The sequence below is a fragment of the Ursus americanus genome, chromosome 2, assembly GCF_024610735.1.
Source record: "Ursus americanus isolate L20-20 chromosome 2, mUrsAme1.1.p, whole genome shotgun sequence".
NCBI classification, from domain to species: domain Eukaryota; kingdom Metazoa; phylum Chordata; class Mammalia; order Carnivora; family Ursidae; genus Ursus; species Ursus americanus.
The window spans coordinates 15,566,602-15,585,075 of NC_142128.1; the positions used below are offsets into that span (position 1 = coordinate 15,566,602).

An 18,474-nucleotide genomic window follows, 5' to 3' on the forward strand; every position below is an offset into this window, starting at 1 on the left:
GGGTCCAGAATTTAACGTGTGTGCAGCCAGATAGGCGCAATTTTCTCAGGGCTAGCGTTGAGGGACCAAGCCATTCCAGAAGCCCCTTCGTTACCCTATGAACAGAACATTTTGACTGATTTCCTTCCTTTTTATATTCAAACCCCTTTGGGGCGCTGGAATACCATTTCAAGATGAGAGAAAAGGTTTCAACTTAACATTTATTGCACACATTGTACGCAACTGCCAAGTCCTCAACAATACAAAACCTTGCAAAACACAACTTCCCGGTCAAGGACTGCAGAGATATACCGACTATAAAAACAATTTTGTGGAAACAGGTGGGAGAAAGAGGGCACTGGAGAGTCGGGGATAGATATTTCAGCATAAGCAAAGGTGCAGCGGTATGAAAACATGGTCCACTGAAAATCTCCTTTCCCTTAGCCTCCATGCTTGAAAAGTCTTTTAACCTCTGCGTCCTCTATTTCTGTTTTCCCCACTTCATACTTTGAGCTTATTCAACTCCCTTGCCTCTACTTCACTCATCTTTCTGTTCACTACAACTTTTCCGGGGAGCATTTTAGCACAGCCACTTTGAAAGCATTAAAAGTCCCAATGATCCAATAGTTTTACTCAGGAATTTATACTAAAACAGGGATGCTTTCAAAATTTTAAGTTACTTAAATATTTATAGTAGCATAAAAACTTACAAGTGTTAACAGTGTACTATTGGATAAATTAAAATACATCCATTAGAAGAAATTAGTAAACCATTATAATTTGTTTTTTCAGGAACATTTAATAACAAGGTAGATAACATATACTCATCTAACATGGTACTTTTATATCACTGAAGCTAAAGCAAACATCCTTTTCATTGGGTAAAAACAGCCTGTTTAATGTGTGTACACTGAAGTGCAATTTAAAAAAATACTTAATAATTTCAGAACTTCAGAATTTAAGTGTCAGTTTTCTCTTTTTTTTCATATGGGAAAAGAAAATGCTTTTGAAAATTATTTGAAGCTTGGACAAAAATCCCGTTGCTATATTCTTAGGATCATTCTGTAGAGTCTTCATGATTCGGATGACACGAGCAAGGCTTCCAATTCAACCTTTTAGAGAAGACATTCCAGCTCGCATGATCTCATCAACCAGGAGAATGTTGGTGGCAATCACAGTGCTGAAAAGGGGAGAAAAATCAGATGGCTCAGATTTGAGATATGAACCCTAATTCAACTCAATTTACAAACAAATTACAAATTATATCCAATTAAGTTTCTCCTTTCCCCTCCAAAACACGGAAGGCTGGTTTAATTTCTGTGATTTCAATTGATTACAATTTTTGCAAAACCAAACCAAACCAAAAACACCAAAAACAAAAACAAAAAACCCCAAGTAATTAAACAGAACACACCAAATTAAGAGTATGATGCTTCCCTAAAGGTTATTTTAGTTTTGGCTTTCTCAAACTTACCAGGAGTGAAGCAGCTGTTTCTTTACACAGTAGTTATCCCATATGCCTGCTTCGGCTGCTACCATTGGCTCACCTGCAAGGTAACCCAGTATTCTTAAGTCACACATAGCAGGTTACAAGATCAGAATGCTAAGACCAGAGTATTTTGTGATTTGCTCATCACTGATTATTCTCATTATCCAAAGTTCCTCAATTAATCCAATTTTGCGCCAAACCATTGACTCCTGTATACAGTATCTTTGATTAAGTGGCTGATCTCTACTTGGAAGACTTCTAGTAATAGTAATGCTCTATTTGGTTACCAAATGTTTGAACACCTTAATTTTGGGGGACACATTCTCGTCTGTCCATAGTAAAGTAAAGAACCTGAACTATAATCTGGCCAAAATGGGCTTATCATTTCCCTCATCCCAGAAACCTTTTCTATTAACTTGAATGTAAATGATATTATTGACAACAATAGGTCCTACACATACTGCAAGGGTGTATATCTCAGTTCTCTTTCTTCCACTTTGTACTTGTATATTTTGTGTTATTGCATTTAAGACTAGGGCTTTAAATTATTTCATTAAGACTTGGTCCTGTCTTCCAGCCTTATTTGCTATTCTCAGCCTTTTTTCACCCATGAATACCATCATCTAATGTATTTTCTTATTAAAGTCCCTGATAAAAGATTGAGTAAAGCCAGCCCAACATGAAATCCTTCCATATTAACCTGAGCCACCTACCACTACTCAGCAACATCAAAAATCGAACTCAGGGTTCCCTAATAACATTGGTGTCAAAATGCAAAGCATCCCTCCAAGATCCGTTTGTCTCCATTTTTGATCCTTCTTGGCTTTATCTCCCCTTAATCTAGTTCTCCCTCTACAAACCACTGCATTCTCTTACCTGTGTTCAAGTCCACACCCACAAGTTGACCTGATTCTGAATGTTCTGCTTGAACTTTAACTAGTGTTTCCTGAAGGTCAAAACCAGAGTTCTGAGCAAGTACCTAAAGCAAACAAATTTAATCCTTTAAAGACAGAACCTAAAAAATGATAGTCACTCTACAATAAATGAACCATAATTCCAATTAAGAAAAACAAAGGGGCGCCTGGGTAGCTAAGTCAGTTAAGCATCTGCCTTCAGCTCAGGTCATGATCCCACAGTCTTGGGATTGAGCCCTGCATTGGGCTCCCTGATCAGGGGCAGCCTGCTTCTCCCTCTCCCTCTGCCTGCAGCTCCCCCCGCTTGTGCTCTCTCTGTCAAATAGATAAATAAAAGCTAAAAAAAACCAAACAAAACCAAAACCAAACAAAAAAAACAAAAACCAAACCCTTAATGAAGACAGACCAGTATTTATGTTCACTTCAGAGAATAACTAGACATTTGTTACTAACTCATTAATCCACTCCAAGCCCAGCAACACAGTAATCATAAGCAATACCCCCAAAATGAGCAAACACAATAGAATAAAAACAAAAACCAAGCTGGTACGCGAGTATAACCCCTTTAACTGCAAACCCTCTAAAAATGGTTTATCTCCTGCATCTGACACTTCAGATATTCAATTCCCCTCCAGAGGAACCAAACACATTTGGATGATGAGAGATACCTGCTCTAGCTACATTCAGGAGAAAGGTGAAAAACAGTTTACTCAAAATCTACATTATGAAAAAGACCCCACACCATACACAACTTTCATCTGCTAACTCATTTTGATGTAGTTAAGAACACAGACGGTTAAAGCAGTCATACCTTAGGAATAATGAGCAGTGCATCAGCAAACGCTTGAACTCCCAGTTGGGCCCTGCCCTTTACACTGGGCTTGTACTTAATCAGGGCTTCTGCCATTGCCACTTCCACTGCACCTGCACCCGGAACTACACAGCCTGTGGGGGGCGGGGAGGAGAGAAATGCTGAACTAACAAAGGAAATCAAACTGTAGAATCATTTTTAAGAAAATACATAAAACACAACATAAAAACCAGTAATTTCCTGAGAAAGTAGTAGAGCCACCACAATGTTAATACTGTACTTGAAAATACTATAAGCAACACATCAAATAGCAACGTGGTTCAATTTAACTAGTATTTGCAAGCTCTTAGCATTAGTTCATTTACTTGTTATCCACTTTTAAAAACGATATGCTATGAAAAAGCTTAGCATACCATCACAGGCATTTTTAAGGGAAGACTTTACTTTTGCATGGTGTCTGGCTGTGTAAACTACTGATAAAAAGAACACAGTATTCAGCCATGCCTTTTACACTAGCCAAAGAATATAAATACAGTAAGGACCTTACCATCATCAATAGCATTTTTAACAGCCCTCAAGCCATCTCTTATTGCATCTTTGATCTGTGTGAGCGTGTGCTTATTTGGTCCTTTGATCAATAATGTGACAGAGCGAGGATTGTTACATTTCTCAATAAAAGTGAATTTCTCTTCTCCCTATGTGAAGAAGGGGTAATATTTTCAAAATCAGAATACGGTTGTACAAAGAATGAGAAGAGTAGAGGCCTATGGAAGAATAAATAGCGTATAAGGGAACAACACACCAATCACATAAAAATTACTTCATTAAAAAAAGTCACATATAAAAGAAAGGGGATTTTTCCCATCAATGGCTTATCATTACTACAAATAACCTTCAAAATGTATGTAAACAAAGCAAAAATCTGATCCTAAGTTTGAATGAATTTTTACTACCAAAGAATTCACAAACCAAAAATCATTTTTATTATCTTTGGAAAGACAATACACTTACCAATGTATATTCATAGACAAGCCCTGCATGTCCCAAACAATCAGGATTTAGGTCATCAAAGGAATTTAGAGCTACTCCACCGCAAGCAAGAGTCAGCCTGAAATATTGAAGTGTGTTTAGGGAAATGTATAAGTGGCTTTATTATGTTCAAAGAGATTATTAACAATTTTTAGGAAGCAATCTTTCAGAATTACATACTAAAATCCTAAAATGTTATTTTAACTTAAACCTTCCCATTCATCTCCAACCAGCTAAAAACCAGTGATTCTTCTAATTCGACATTTAACCCACTCTTTCAAAGTCAGCAAATACTCCTCTGATAAACCTAGAGATGAACAAGAGCTCTTTATCGTGGTGAGATTTGGGGAAAAAGTAGTTCTCTGGAAACCCCTTGATGCTCTCTTGACATGGTAATGTTCATACACATGTCATGGTTTAAAACTAAAGCATTCACCAATGTTCACAGCAGCATTATTCACAACAGCCAAAAGGGAGAAATGTAAATGTCCACTGATAAATGGATAAACAAAAGGTGATATAGCCATACAATGAAATATTATTTACCTTTAACAAGGAACGACATTCTACTATGTTACAACACGGATGAACTCTGAAAACATCATGCTAAGTGAAATAAGCCAGACACAAGAGAACAAATATGCATGATTCCTTTACATGAGGTACGAAATTCATAGAGACAAAGTGGAGTAATAGTATTTACCAGGGGCAGGGGAAAGAAACAAAAGTTACTATTTAATGTGCAGAATTTCAGTTTGGGAAGATGAAAAAGTTCTGGAGATGAAGGATGATGATGGTTGCACGATAACGTGAATGTAACTTAGTGTCACTGGATTATATATTTAAAAAATGAGTAAAATAAATTTTATATTATGTATATTTTATTCATAATAAAAAAGGAAAAACCCAATAATAAGAACAGAGAAAAAAGAAGTAATCCCACTTAACTTGCAAAATAAGTAAAATTTACATCACTAAGGTAATATGCTATCCGTACCTTTCCATATTTCTCCTTTTAGCTCTACGCAGAGCTACTATACCTTCCTTCGCAAGAGCATCTAAGGAAAAGGGGTCAATTCCCTGTAACATAAACAAAAGTTAGTTACAATAGAAGTTACCTTAAAAATAACAAAATGGACAATACAGACTCATTTCATTCTCACCTTTTGATTAATAACAACGAATCCTTTATCTGAATCACCACAGACTTTCTTTTTCAGTTCTATTATTTTTTTAACTCTATCTTCAATGAATTTTCTTTCAGCTTTTACAAGTTTCTCTCTTTCTTCCGCACTCTTGTAAAAAAAGCCAGAATTCACTTCTCTATTAAAAAAAAGTTACAGAAGGGGGGTGGGGGAGAATGTTTATTTTTTGAGAACATAAACCAGCAGTCTCAGAAACAGGGTTGGTTTTGAGATTTAACAAATAGCCACTAAGCTCCAATCCTGCCCCTGATATATTTTCAGAGGTTATTTCCTATAATTCACCCAAGCCCAACTGAGGAACTACTGCCCTCACAGTGGGGAAACTTAAGTCTCACAAGTGACTTGCCCAAAATACCAAACTCCTCCACCTTTCTATTCCATTTGTAAGGGGCTATAAACTCACGTTTTTTCATATTCTAATGACACATTGCACGTGAGGATGTACGCATCTTCTACTCTTTTTTTCATATCAGGATGTCGTGCCCCATGGTCCAAAACAAGACCTCTGATTAAGCTGTGGAAACATAATAAATTGATTGTTATTGATTTCCAGATGATACATAACATATACTAATGAAATTCAAATACTGAATTGAGACTACTGATAATTTTCACACAACTTTATATCTTGAGTTTTTGAAAAAGACTTTTGGGTGAAACCTAGGCATGTTCAACTATAAAAAAGCAGTATCTAGAACATAGTACAAAAACAAGGCATTCAAACAAAAGTAACCATGCTTATCGTCTACAGAAAATTCTGCAGAGAAACAGTTGCAACTGGTAGGCTCTCAAATTCTGATCACCTCCTTTAAAAATCATCTTTGAACTAGGTCTTTGAAATGTTAATATATATTCTAAATTTCCCAAAAGTCTATTATGCTTTGTAACCTATAGTTTAATAAACTACTGACATAGCTCACGTTCCAGAAATCGTTCCGACTATAAACACATCATACCAGTAACCTCCTTTCAAGAGGAAACACTACTGAGTAAATATTCATCTAGGCAATACACATAAATTCAAAGAAAAAGAAATCGGCCAAATGATATGTACTGTAAAAAGTGCCTGTAAATTTGTAAACACATTTTGTAAGTATTTCCTAGCATCCTACCACCTACCTTGTATCAGTTTCGGATTTATGTTTCATTTCCATAATCTCAACCATGAAGAGGTCGATAGGTTCATCTTGTTTTTTAATGGCCAAAATGGAGTCCACTACAGCCTACAGTAAGAGCGTATCTGTTAGAGGAATTTGATTTGCAGAAGTCCAGACACTTATGTTGCTTGTTCTTCAGAGAAATTTACATTTCTTTAAAATCTGAATCGATCTATGCTTTCTTCTATGAGGTAACAGAATACATTACTTGGACTGAAGGCATTTACATTTCTGACGTCTCAATTTATAATTATTTAAAGAATCACTGACATCCCTACTATTCTATTAAAAATATTGGTAGAAGTTTTTTCACAATAAAATCTCAATTTTATAAACCTTCAATGAAAACTCCAACTACATCTTTATAACATGGTCAGGTATACTATTATTTGATTTTCTCATTTCACACACATCAGCTGCTCACTGCCACAAAAAAAGGGAAACTACTTATTTCATATGGTATGATACTGTGAAAGTTTTAGATAGCACTCTGTAATTCCACCCAGAACGTATGCCAGGGGTTTTCAGTATAGGTGCACACACTGGACACACACCACATTTAACATACCTCTGTTAAGACATCAGCAAGTTCAGCATGCACTTTAGTACGTAGAGATGTTCTGGCTACATCTATAAGTGTTTCTCTGTCCATTTCTTTGCTTACTTTGACTTGTTCCAAAAACTGAAGTGCCTTTTCCTTTGCAGCTTCAAATCCTTCTGTTATTATTCTGGGATGAAGACCCTAAAATTTACAATTAAATAACCATCACTAACTGGAGTTCTTCAATTAGAAGATAAATTTTTAAAGGAATATTCTGGATCATTCATATGCTTTAATAGAATGTGCTGACTTTTTGAATACATTTAAAAGGATAAATAGTCCTTTCAATGCAGAGGAAAAGAACAGACATTGCTCTAGCACAGAATCAAAACCAAGGGAACTATAAAGCGCACTTGGTGTTCACTGTGCAGACTACAAGGAATAATGCCCAAAACTTAAAACTGTACTCAATGGGACAATTTATCTTTTCAATTCGCATCATTTACTAACAAAAACAAACAGGGAGACTAAGGGTCCGCTTTTTCTCTCTTCCCAAGAATTTCTTGGCATTGGATTACTACTAAGGTTTTGCCTTAACCTTCAAACTGACTCAGGGCTAAAAACGTTGTGTTATTCTTTAAATTTATGTTTTAGTTGGCTTTTTCCTTATAAATATGCCTAGTCCTGAATATCCTGTTTCTAGATCTCAACGATCAATCTGTTACAGACATATATAAATAATATGAAATGCAACTTGATTAAAAAAACCCCTGCAGGCCAAGGAAGGTTCCTTAATCTGTCCAGGATCACAATAAATTTGTATTAAGACCAGGATACAGGCTCTGGTTCCCAGATTTAAGCCCCCTGCTCTTTACATTCTATTATATGGCCTCAGCTACTATTAACCTCAATTTATATATATTTCTTATATATATATAAACTACCATGGAAACACAAGAATCATGTATACTTCAGAAATGTAGAGATCCGCCTGTTTCAGCAGCTCTCCAATGATTAGGACATTGGAAGTGGTACCATCACCAGTTATGTCATCTTGGGCTGTTGCTACTTTGGCTATCAAGGAGGCTGTTGGGTGCTGAATTTGCTGAAAGTAGAAAAAGAAGAAAATTATTTAAATTGAAATAGTCCAAATATACCTTAAAATGTGTGATGGGTCTCCTTAAGTGCATCTATTTGCATAAATCGCCCAAGTGTTCAGCTACATGCCATACTGATTTAAAATTCACCATTAACTATTTTGCACATCCATTTATGGTAACCCAAACATTTTCACATACAGATTTGAGAAGATTAGCTCCACTTTACTGATGAGGAAATCTGAGGCCTAGTTAAGTTTTACTGAAGATGACGGAGTTAACGGTAAGAAAGAATTTCAAATCCATGCAGGCTTCTTTAGGACTCTTGTGAGAATAAACCAGGTTCCTCCTAAAATTAAAACCTCAGCAGCCTCCAGTATTATTTGGAATTGAACAAAAAAAAATTAAAAAGACCTTTTAAGCAAAGATCATCAGTGAATGCTAAATCACTGAAAGGTTCTGTAAGCACAGGGTATTTATTGTCTCCAATATCACCCACAGATTCTTAATTACAAAGAACGCAAACAATGCTCCTGAACTGCTTTTGGGTTTGTTTGTTTTTTTAATTCTCCTGTAATCTACAACAGTTTCCCAGCCTTTTGTCTTTGGGGACATTGACAATTTAAAAAATCTAGGCCAGATATTTTGCAAACTATCTCATCTAGATGTGCTGATGTTAAATTTTGGGGGACAAGAATATTACATGGGTTAATACTATACACTTCTCACTGGGTTCATGTGTTTCTCTGAATTTATATTGTATTACACATTAAAAAAAAAAAACTCAAGTAAAATAAGTGGCAGGTCACCACTTAACCAACTAAAACAAAAACTAACTTTCTAGGTTATCTAATCCTTACCGAAGATATTTATAAACACCTGCCTATTGAAGGCATGGTATACCGCTGTCAAAACCCTAAATTTTAGGTGCTGGGTGGCTCAGTTGGTTAAGCTTCCCACTCTTTATCTCTGGGTCTTTCAGGGCCCTGAATTCAAGCCCAGCTAAAAGCAAAAACAAAAACACCCTACATTTTATTCTGAACTCGTCATTTCCTTTTCTTGGATTTTAAGTGCTGGATTTTGGAAACTTAGGAATGAGTAAAACAATTGCACCTTTCAACGGTCAGGGGGACTTTAACGATAGTAAAGCAAAGAGTTTTATCTCCCCTTCAGTTAGTTGGAGGTGGAGATGTATGTTGACAGACAGAAATCGCTGTTTTAAAAAAAATAGAATCATTTTGCGCCTACCTATGTCAATCGCTTAGTTTTTCAGATTTTAAGAGTTAACTTTAATAACTACAATCCTTTAACCAAGGACTTACATGGCAAGAACAGGGATTCAAAAACAAGTTATCAGACTCCAGGGTTCCTCCCGGCATTGTACTGTCAATACTATTATTGACTGCATTCCTTTTCTACTTCCTCCATTGTCTGAAAGACCTGCTGAGAGCTGACGAATTTCTTCTATCTTGAAAATGAACATTAAAAATCTTCCTGCAAATCACATGCAATACGGAAAACCAAGGCATTTTCGACCTAATATAGCAGCCTCTCACCATTTCATGAAGCAGCACATTGCCATCTTTAGTAAGCTTGATGTCTCCAGCACCAGAAACCAGCCTGTTCAATGGGCACAAATGAATCACAGTGTGACTTTTTCAACGGATACCTAATTAAGAGTCCCATTACAATTGGGCTTTACCCAGAACCTAGGGCGTTGGGGCCACGCGGCTGGTTCTCTCCGCTCGGTAACAGGAATGGTGCAGTGCCCACCCCCTCCCCTCAGAGAAACAGCCTGCCCAACTCTCAGTTAGGGTCCCAGGGCGTGGGGGGAGGGGAAGCCGCGCACGCGGGCAGCTTTGTTCTTCGCAGAGATGGTATCGATTACAAGAGGAAACGGCCGGGGCAGGAAACAGGAGCGAGCCGGGGGTTTGCGGGTAAGTAGGGCCGCAGTGGCGAGCGCAGAGACCCGGGGGCGCCGGGCTCAAGGCCCAGGCCCCCTGCGCCAGGCCCGCGATGGCGCTAGGTGCCCGCCCGACCCTCCCCGCCAGCCCCGCCTTACATCTTCATGGTGCCCTTAGGCCCCAAGTTGGTCCTCAGCACGTCCTGCAGGCCCCGGGCCGCGCTGATGTTCACCGCCAGCGCCGCCTGGGCTCGGGCCACCTCGGCCTTGGGATTCAGGGTCTTCACAGCCGCCATAGCTAACCAGCACAGGAAGAGGAGGAGACCGGCGTGCGGAGCGCCCGAAGCCGGCTCAGCGTGGCCAGGAGGCGCTCGCTACCCGGGGCTTCTGGAAAAGTCGGGCGCGCCCGGCCCGCCCCCAGCGTGCCCGTGCGCCGCTGCCATTGGACGGCGGGTCGGCCGGCGCCATTCATTGGGTCGCGGCACCCTCGGTCCCGCCCCTCGCTGCCGGCCCCGGCGCCATTGCGCATAGGAGGGCCTTGTTGCCGGGTAGTAGGGGTTAGTGGTGGTCCGGTGTCGCTGCCCGCCGGGCCCCAGCTTTGCAGACCGGGGACCTGAGGACGGAGGCGGGGCCTGTGGGCCGCGCGCGTCCGGGCGTGACTGCAGAGCGGGCCGCTCTCTCCTGGAGGTCTCTGGCCGCAGGTGTGGGGTGGGCTTCCTTACTCCCCCACTCGCGCGGTTTGCCCTGCTTCCTCCCCTCGCTTCTTTCCTCCCTGTCACCAGCGTTTTCTCGACTACTATGTGCTTGGAGGGGTTTGAGGTGCTGCGGGGATACAGAAGTGAAGCTGATAAGGGCCCCTCGCCCAGTGTTCTAGGTGTTTTAAGCTTAGGGAAGATGAAGCGAGAATGCAAGGTAGAAGTGCTTGATGCCTTTTTAGCAAGCTACAGGATTGGTGCGGTGGCGGCCGAGAAGTCAGTCAGTCCACCCTTCCCGCTCAGGACACAGTGCTCTCGAGGCAGGTTTTATTTTTTTAAACAACTTTACTTACTTATTTGTCAGAGAGAGAGAGATCACAAGCAGGGGGAGCTGCAGGCAGAGGGAGAAAAAGGCTCCCCTCTAAGCAAGGAGCTCCATGCGGGACTGGATCCTAGGAACTTGGGATCATGACCTGAGCTGAAACCAGAGGCTTAACTCACAGCCACCCAGGCATCCCTCAAGGCAGGTTTTAAAACTCAAACGATTGAGTAGTGGTCCCGGTTCTTTGAGAGGATTGCTTTTTAAAACAAAATTCCAAAAGATGTCTATAATCATTTTCTGGTATCCAGTATTCACCCCCATATTAGATAAACAAGACAGTATCTTGTATTTCATTTTTATGAGTAATAACGAAAATTGTTAGAATTCAAAGGTGCCAAAGGGTATATGGTGAAAAGTACGTCCTGTGCTTCTAGTTCAACTTCCTTCAAACAAGCACAATTACCTTTAGATACTCTGAATTTCCCAAATGCTTTCTGAATTTAAATAAATATGTATATAGACATAAGCATTTTCCCCGCATAAAATGTTAATTTATAGTATACACTTGGATGTATTATACTTAAAGTATCTTGGCGATTGTACCATATCAATATGAATAGGGATTCCTCTTTCTTATTAACAGCTGCATGATATTCTTTTAAGAGTGACAAAATTAACTAGTCATTCATTGGTTGATATTTAGGTTGTTCCCAATCTTTTGCTATTGAAGCTGCAGTGAATACCCTGGTATATAAGGCTTTTAAGTGGCTTTGTATATTTGAGAATCACAAAAGCACGTATATAAGTTTGAGTAATACCATTACACAGGAGACTTGTGCTTACCTTATTTGGTATGTATGCATATTTATTTACTGTTACAGATGTGTGGGGAGACATGAGCAGAGATGAAGATTGTGGAATTTTCAGGCGTGTGCTTGCAGGTAGGGAAAGGGGGAGTGGATCTCCTGAGGTACAAGATTTAAAGGGTCACCAAAATCTGAGTAATTGAGATCAGTAATATTTTAATGCAATATTTTTTTTAAAAATCAAAATTAATGCAAGAAATCCACAATGAATGAAATTTTAATTCAGCGTCTCCATTAACATCACACCAGACAAATCTCAGTAAAACAGAAAGAGCCACATGATCCCTGTAGAGGCAGTCTATTTGCATATATCATTTTACTAATCTCCATTATCATACTTTCAAGCAAATTGTTTTCATTATATGATGCAAAAGAGTGTAGCAAGGGAGTGTTGCCTATATGCTAATGTATGTAAAGAGTAGGAAAACTTTAGCATGTCTTTGGAGACCTTCACACAAAAGGTCATGTGGGAGCAGATCCATTTCAGTCCATGATTGAAGAAATTGAGGTGACAGCAGATGTTTAGCCATTTGATTCAGGAGGGATTTTAATAAAGAATAAAATTTTGAAGAATGAACCCTAATGAGGCAAGGTGGTGTATTAGGAAGAATCCTAGAGTCAGACAATTTGAGTTTGAATTCTAGTTTTGCAGTGTTTACCACTAGGTAACCTTGGTGACCTTGGACAAGTTATTTAACTGTTTTGGACTCTATTTCCTAATCTTTAAAGTAGGGGTAAGTGACATCTTAGAGAAAATTAAATGAAATTGCACGTATAACATGCTTTGTATTGTGCCTGACATGGAAGGTGTGAACTAATTGCCACTTTTGCATTCATACGGTGTAATGCAATATAATTCTTTCTTTTTTTTAGCTATATAATTCTTATAGCACCTTCACATGTAGTGTTTCATTTGATCCTAACATGAATCCTTTGAAATTTAATAGGTCAGGTATAATTAAACCAGTTTCATAGATGATTAAATCAACACAGAGAAAGTTTAAATGACCAACAAGGTCATGCTGTGTTGTATGAGGAGAGGGCCAAAAACCTAGGTTTCACCCTTGACTTCTCCCTTTGCCCCAGCGCCCCACATCCACTTACTCCCTGAACACTTTCACTTTCTAGGTATATCCACTTTTCTCCATCCCCACTTACACCACTCAGGCTTAGGCCATGATGATTTCTTACTCGCACAATTACTATAGTGCCCCAAGTAATTGTTCTGCTTTTATTCCCCATGTTGCTACTGGAGCAATCTGTCAAAAGTAAATAACAAGCCACAGGTCTGCTTATAATTCCTGTTATCCTCAAGACCTTAGACTGAAATATAAATGCCTTAATTTGGTTCCAGAATCAACTACATCTTGTGCCTCCCTCTCTGGGTTAAAACCCTTTCTCTCTCACTCACTCACTTACTCCATGCTCTGGTCTCTGAATTTTTCAGTGCTTGGAACATTCTACCCGCCTTTCTTCAGCCTGAAACACTCTTAAAGGACCACTTCTCTCCTCTCCTCGTTCTTATCCCCATTCCCATCCAGTGGATATAGAAATAAATAAAATCCCTAATCCTCCAGAAAGTGCATGGCCTAGTTAGGGAGATAAACTTGTAAACAGGTCAATGTCCGTAAAGTATAGGATGTTACAGTTGAGATAAATGAAGTACAGTGAACACAAAGGTATTAGCTCTGAGCACCAAGGAACGTGTTTTGGAGGAGATAAGGCTAATGGGAATTTGAAAGATACTTAGATACTTTTTGGAAGAAGAGGGCTTAGGAGAGTGATTCCAGACAGACCAACAGTGAAAGGACCTGGTATGCCCATTGAAAGGTGGTTACTTAGGATGGAGGGAAGAAGGTTGCGAGAGACAAATCTGGAGAAGTAGCATTTCCTGACTGTCGTGTCCTGGTTAAGACATCTGGGCCAGCTGTGGGAACCCATTGAACTAGTGATGGAGATTACTCTGGAGGTGGAATGGAGGAGGAACTAAGGGAGAAGACTAAGGATAGGGCAATCAGAAAGTAGGATGTTGAAAAGTCCATGCAGAAGTTGATGAAGGCATATTAAATGGCATAAAGAGGTGTTCTTGATAAGAGGGAAAAACGTTTTAAATGGCATAAATTATATGTTCTCATTTTTGTAACCACACCCCATGTATCTATACCAAAACAAGGGTATGCATCAAAATATTAAAAAATTCAATGTATTTTTGTTTTTGCAAACCTCCCCAAATTTATGTATCTACAAAAGGGAGATGCAGAAGTATATACATGAAAATATAAAATATACAAAGTATGTCCAGTGTCTTATTTTTGTTAAGTCCCCCAAGTGTATGTGTATATATATGTCTGTGTGTGTGTGTGTATACACGTACACGTATATATACATATCAGTAAAGAATCAGAAGATTATACATCAACATGTTTAACATTTTGTTTTTATGTTTGCCACTCTTATAGGTGAAAAATGGTATCTTAAAATTTTGTTTATTGAGAGTGAAGGTGAGCATATAGCTTATATGTAAGAGCCATTTGTAGTTCTATTTCTGTGAACTGTCTGTTCATGTCTTTTGTCTATTTTCCTGTTTGGCTTATTGTGGACTTGTAGGAGCTCTTTATGTTTTCTGTGTTGCAATTAACTTGTCTCAATACTGTTTGTACAGTATTTTGTATTTATGTCTTTTTTCCAATTAAAAATTTAAAAAATTCTTTTCATGTAGTCAGATGTATTTTTTTTCCCTTTTATGGGCATTTGGATTTTGTGCTATACTGTGTTAAACAGGCCTTACGTTCTCAAAAAGTATTCTTAAAGTGCTCCCATGTTTTCTTTTGTATTTTTAAGGTTTTAGTTTTCATTTTAATCCTTGATTCATTTGAAATTTATTTTAGTAAGGAATGAGATAAGAATCTGTGGTATTATGAAAATATGTATTTGGTCTTTGTCCCTGGTTCCTGGCATAGAATTCCTTAACCATGTCTGAGTGTTGGGAGTGTCTTTTGTCATCCGTAACAATCCCCTTAAGAATACACCTGACTATGTGCTAATGACGTGAGTCAAGGTGGGAACCCTGGATAGCCTCAGCATGGGAACTGGTCACTAGAAAGACCAAACAGAGTGATTAAAGGGTGGGGACTCTCAATCCCATGTCCCCATCCTCGGGGAGCAGAGGTGGGCAGCAGATAGATTATAAAAATAATTGAATAACCAGAGTGGGTAAACACATTGATAGCCTGGTAGGGTGGCATACCTAGAGGGCTTGGAAGCTCTGTGCTCCTTCCCCAGTACCTGGTCTTGTGCATTTCTTCCATTTGGTTTCTTCCTGAGTTGTGTCCTTTATGATAAACCATAAACCTAAGTGAAGTGATTTCCCAAGTTCTGAGTCAGTCTCAAAAATTTTCAGACCTGAGGAGGGAATTGTGGGAACCCCCAGATTTGCAGCCAAGTCAGACAGAAATGGAGGTAGCATGTAGACCTGGAACTTGTAACTGGTGTCTGAAGTAGAGGCAATCTTCTGGGACTGAGCCGTTCACTGCAGGGTCTGTGCTAATTCCGGGTAGAATTAGAATTGAATTGAGTTGCTGGACACCCAGTTGGTGTTGGAGAATCAAGAAAGTTGGTGTCTGAGGATTGAATGGGTTATTGGTATTTGGAAAGAGCTCACACAGAATCCAGTTTTATTTTTTTCCAAAATAATTCACATTTTCCACCACTAATATGTAATGCAGTTATTAGCAAATGCTACATTCTCATGTATCTGGATCCAGTTTGGACTATGTTACAAGTAGCAACACCGTATTTTATTTACTATGGTTTTACAGTATGGTTCAGAATTTGGTAGAGCTGGATCCTCTTCATCAATCTTTCTTCAGAAATTTTCTGGCTATTTTGCATGCTTGTTTTTCCTAAATGAAATATAGAATTATCTAGTTCTGAAAAATCTGCTCTTTTGACATATGCTTTCAAAAATAAGCATGTATTACTTTTTAAATAAAACACGTGTTTTATAAGTGGGATATTCAAATTAAAGCAGTGGACATACAGATGGCAAAAGCCCAGGGGCTATAGGCATTCTTGACATAAAATTGACAGAATTTTGAAATGTGTACTGTATGGTTATCATTTCTGGTAGACTTCTAGGAGTCTGAAGAGGTCAAAAAAATCCCAGAAGTGGGGCAGGTTTAGAATGGGTAGGTGGAATAATAGTGTTGAGCTGGGGTAATATTTTTTTGTTAGTGGCCATTCGTTCTTTGAGTGTACGTTGTGGCAGAGTACTGCGCTTGGGGTAAACATATGTACATGAAAAGAGAAGGCTCTTTCCTTTAGGGCCTTCCTAGTCTATTAAACAGACATACAATAAGATACACAATATACACGATGTACTGAACAGCCATAATGGTATATTCTGAGTGCCAGGCTACTAGGGAAGACTTCCCAAAGCAAATCTTTTTTTTTTAACTGTTAAAATATATATTTACTTATTACAAAGATAATACATAATAATCATAGAAAAAGTAGGAAAAACTAATTTTAAATAAATTCATAAACTCCTTCAGAGATAACCATTTGTGATGGTTAATTTTATGTGTCAACTTGGCTGGGCCACATTGGTTCCCAGGTATTTGGTTGAATGTTATTCTGAAAGTTTTGTGAAGGTGTTTTTTGGATGAGATTAACAATTTAAATTGGTGGACTTTGAGTAAAGCAGGTTATTCTACATAATATGGGTGGGCCTCATTCAATCAGTTGAAGGCCTTAATAGAATAAAGACTATCCCTATAGCAAGAAGGAATTCCGCCAGCAGACTGCCTTTGGATGCAAACTGTAGCTCTTCTCTGGCTCTCCAGTCTGCCAGCCTATGCTGCAGGTTTTCGATTTACCAAGCCTCCACAGTCACATGAGCCAATTCCTTAAAATAAATTTGTCCTTCAATCTCTCTCAAGAGTAGATAATGCCCTCACTATGACGGGTATATAGATGTATACACATCCTGTTGGTTCTGTTTGGAGAATCCTGACTAATACAGATTTTGATACTAAGAGTAGTTCTAAAGGAGCAGAATCTTAAGGATGAATTCTCTGAATTAGTTCTGGGGTTTCTGGAATTGGCTCTCTGATCTGATTAGATTTAAAGACACTAATGATTCTGTTTCTAGTAATAAAGAGAGTAAAAGTAATGATAAAGTCTGTGACATGATATGAAAATAGAAATATGCAAAATATCACTATTGGATATTCCTAATCAAACACTTCTGTGAGGCAAGGAACCGGATTACCACGTATGTGATACCTTCAAATATTTTTGTCAAACTAATGAGTATAATGAGATTGGCTGTTGCTGCTAATGTCACTGAACAAAGTGGGGGGGGGGGGAAAGGAGGTGGTCAGGGATTCAGCCCAAGCACTGTATAAATGAATGCTTCTGTGTCTATCCTGAAAGTTATTCCTGTAGCTGCAGAGCTGAGATTGCTGAAGACCAAAACCAGAATCTCATCCTGTTTGTAGCTGAATTATAGAGCGAATTGAAAAGTGAGGGCATTGATGAGGAAGGAATGGGATCCTGATACTTGGAATGGGACGTATGAGAACACCCTGATGAAGTTGGGACATTGGGCCTCTAAATTCTGTTGTACTTTCTTTGCCAGTAGAAGCAGCCTGTCTACCCCTGTCTGAGGAGATACACCCTGCATGGCACTAGGAAACTAATGGTCTCCCCCAAGGCAGTTGCCTTGAAAGTCACTGCTGATTCTCTTCAGAACCCACCCCCACCACTCCTCTTTGCTTCTAGAACTATAACTAGACTAACATCCTAGTAGCCCCTGGAAGCACAAGTAATTATATGAAGAAGTGGCCCAAATACCCACAGTTCCAACTCCTGCTATCCTACCTTCTCTCTCCCAGGCTGCACCTGTGGCCTTATAGGAAGTTCCCTGTGATCAGGTGACAGAGGAAGAGAAAACTGGGTCCTGCTTTACGAATGGTTCTGCAGGGTATGCAGGCACCCCCCCAAAAGTAGGCAGCTATGTATATCCATGAAAGGCAGTGATAAAGGGAGATCCTCTCAATGGGCAGAACTTAAGGCAGTGCATCTGGTTATTCATTTTGCTTGGAAGGAGAAATGCCCTGATGAGTGATTATGTACCAATTCAGGGGCTGTGGCCAATGGTTTGGCTGGATGGTCAGTGACTTGGAAGGAACATGATTAGAAAATTGGTGACAAGGAAGTCTGGGAAAGAGATACATAGATTGACTTCTCTGAATGGGTGAAAAACATGAATATATTTATGTCCTATATAAATGCTCACCAAAGGGTGACCTCAGCAGAGGATGATTTTAATAAGTGGATAGCAGTTGGCCTCTTCAAGCCACCATTGTCCTTGCCCAGTGAGTTTACTTTAAAAGTGGCCACGGTGGCAGGATGAGGTTATGATGGAATCAACAACATGGACTTCCATTCACCAAGGCTGACC

At 39.1% G+C, this 18,474-nt stretch overlaps 2 protein-coding genes and 2 non-coding genes across 17 annotated transcripts in view; 1 reads left to right on the forward strand and 3 right to left on the reverse strand.

Annotated features, from left to right (window-relative positions):
• Positions 1-181: 181 nt before the first annotated feature.
• CCT6A (chaperonin containing TCP1 subunit 6A) lies at positions 182-10,515 on the reverse strand. Its single transcript, XM_045786105.2, has 14 exons — positions 10,285-10,515; positions 9,779-9,842; positions 8,096-8,230; positions 7,153-7,326; positions 6,547-6,650; positions 5,831-5,941; positions 5,386-5,545; positions 5,220-5,302; positions 4,205-4,301; positions 3,741-3,888; positions 3,194-3,327; positions 2,345-2,447; positions 1,454-1,526; positions 182-1,159 (listed from the first exon to the last, which is right to left on the reverse strand). The coding sequence occupies exons 1-14, from the start codon at positions 10,419-10,421 to the stop codon at positions 1,087-1,089; spliced, it is 1,596 nt and encodes a 531-aa protein (XP_045642061.1). The 5' UTR covers positions 10,422-10,515; the 3' UTR covers positions 182-1,086.
• On the reverse strand, positions 3,558-3,697 carry LOC123784790 (small nucleolar RNA SNORA15). Its single transcript, XR_006777550.2, has one exon. It is a non-coding gene; the product is annotated as a small nucleolar RNA SNORA15 (small nucleolar RNA).
• Positions 7,424-7,556, reverse strand: LOC123784791 (small nucleolar RNA SNORA22). Its single transcript, XR_006777551.1, has one exon. It is a non-coding gene; the product is annotated as a small nucleolar RNA SNORA22 (small nucleolar RNA).
• A 131-nt stretch (positions 10,516-10,646) lies between the features above and the next one.
• PSPH (phosphoserine phosphatase) overlaps positions 10,647-18,474 on the forward strand; it is a 46,637-nt gene continuing 38,809 nt past the window's right edge. For 5 of the 14 annotated variants that reach the window (XM_087868495.1, XM_087868523.1, XM_087868520.1 and 2 more), the window contains exons 1-2: positions 10,650-10,826; positions 12,024-12,083. The gene's annotated coding sequence lies outside the window, so the exon portion shown is untranslated. Of the gene's footprint in view, positions 10,827-12,023; positions 12,084-18,474 lie in introns of all 14 variants that reach the window. The other 9 variants (XM_087868511.1, XM_087868517.1, XM_087868531.1 and 6 more) reach the window with 4 other exon arrangements.

What these genes read in the sequence shown, in the direction of transcription:
- CCT6A (XM_045786105.2), bottom strand. Translation starts at nt 10,421, where the DNA reads ATGGCGGCTGTGAAGACCCTGAATCCCAAGGCCGAGGTGGCCCGAGCC. An exon ending in ATGTGCTGCTTCATGAAATG is followed by an intron (nt 8,231 to 9,778) that starts GTGAGAGGCTGC and finishes TTCTACTTTCAG; the next exon opens with CAAATTCAGCACCCAACAGC. An exon ending in TTGCTGATGTCTTAACAGAG is followed by an intron (nt 6,651 to 7,152) that starts GTATGTTAAATG and finishes CTCTTACTGTAG; the next exon opens with GCTGTAGTGGACTCCATTTT.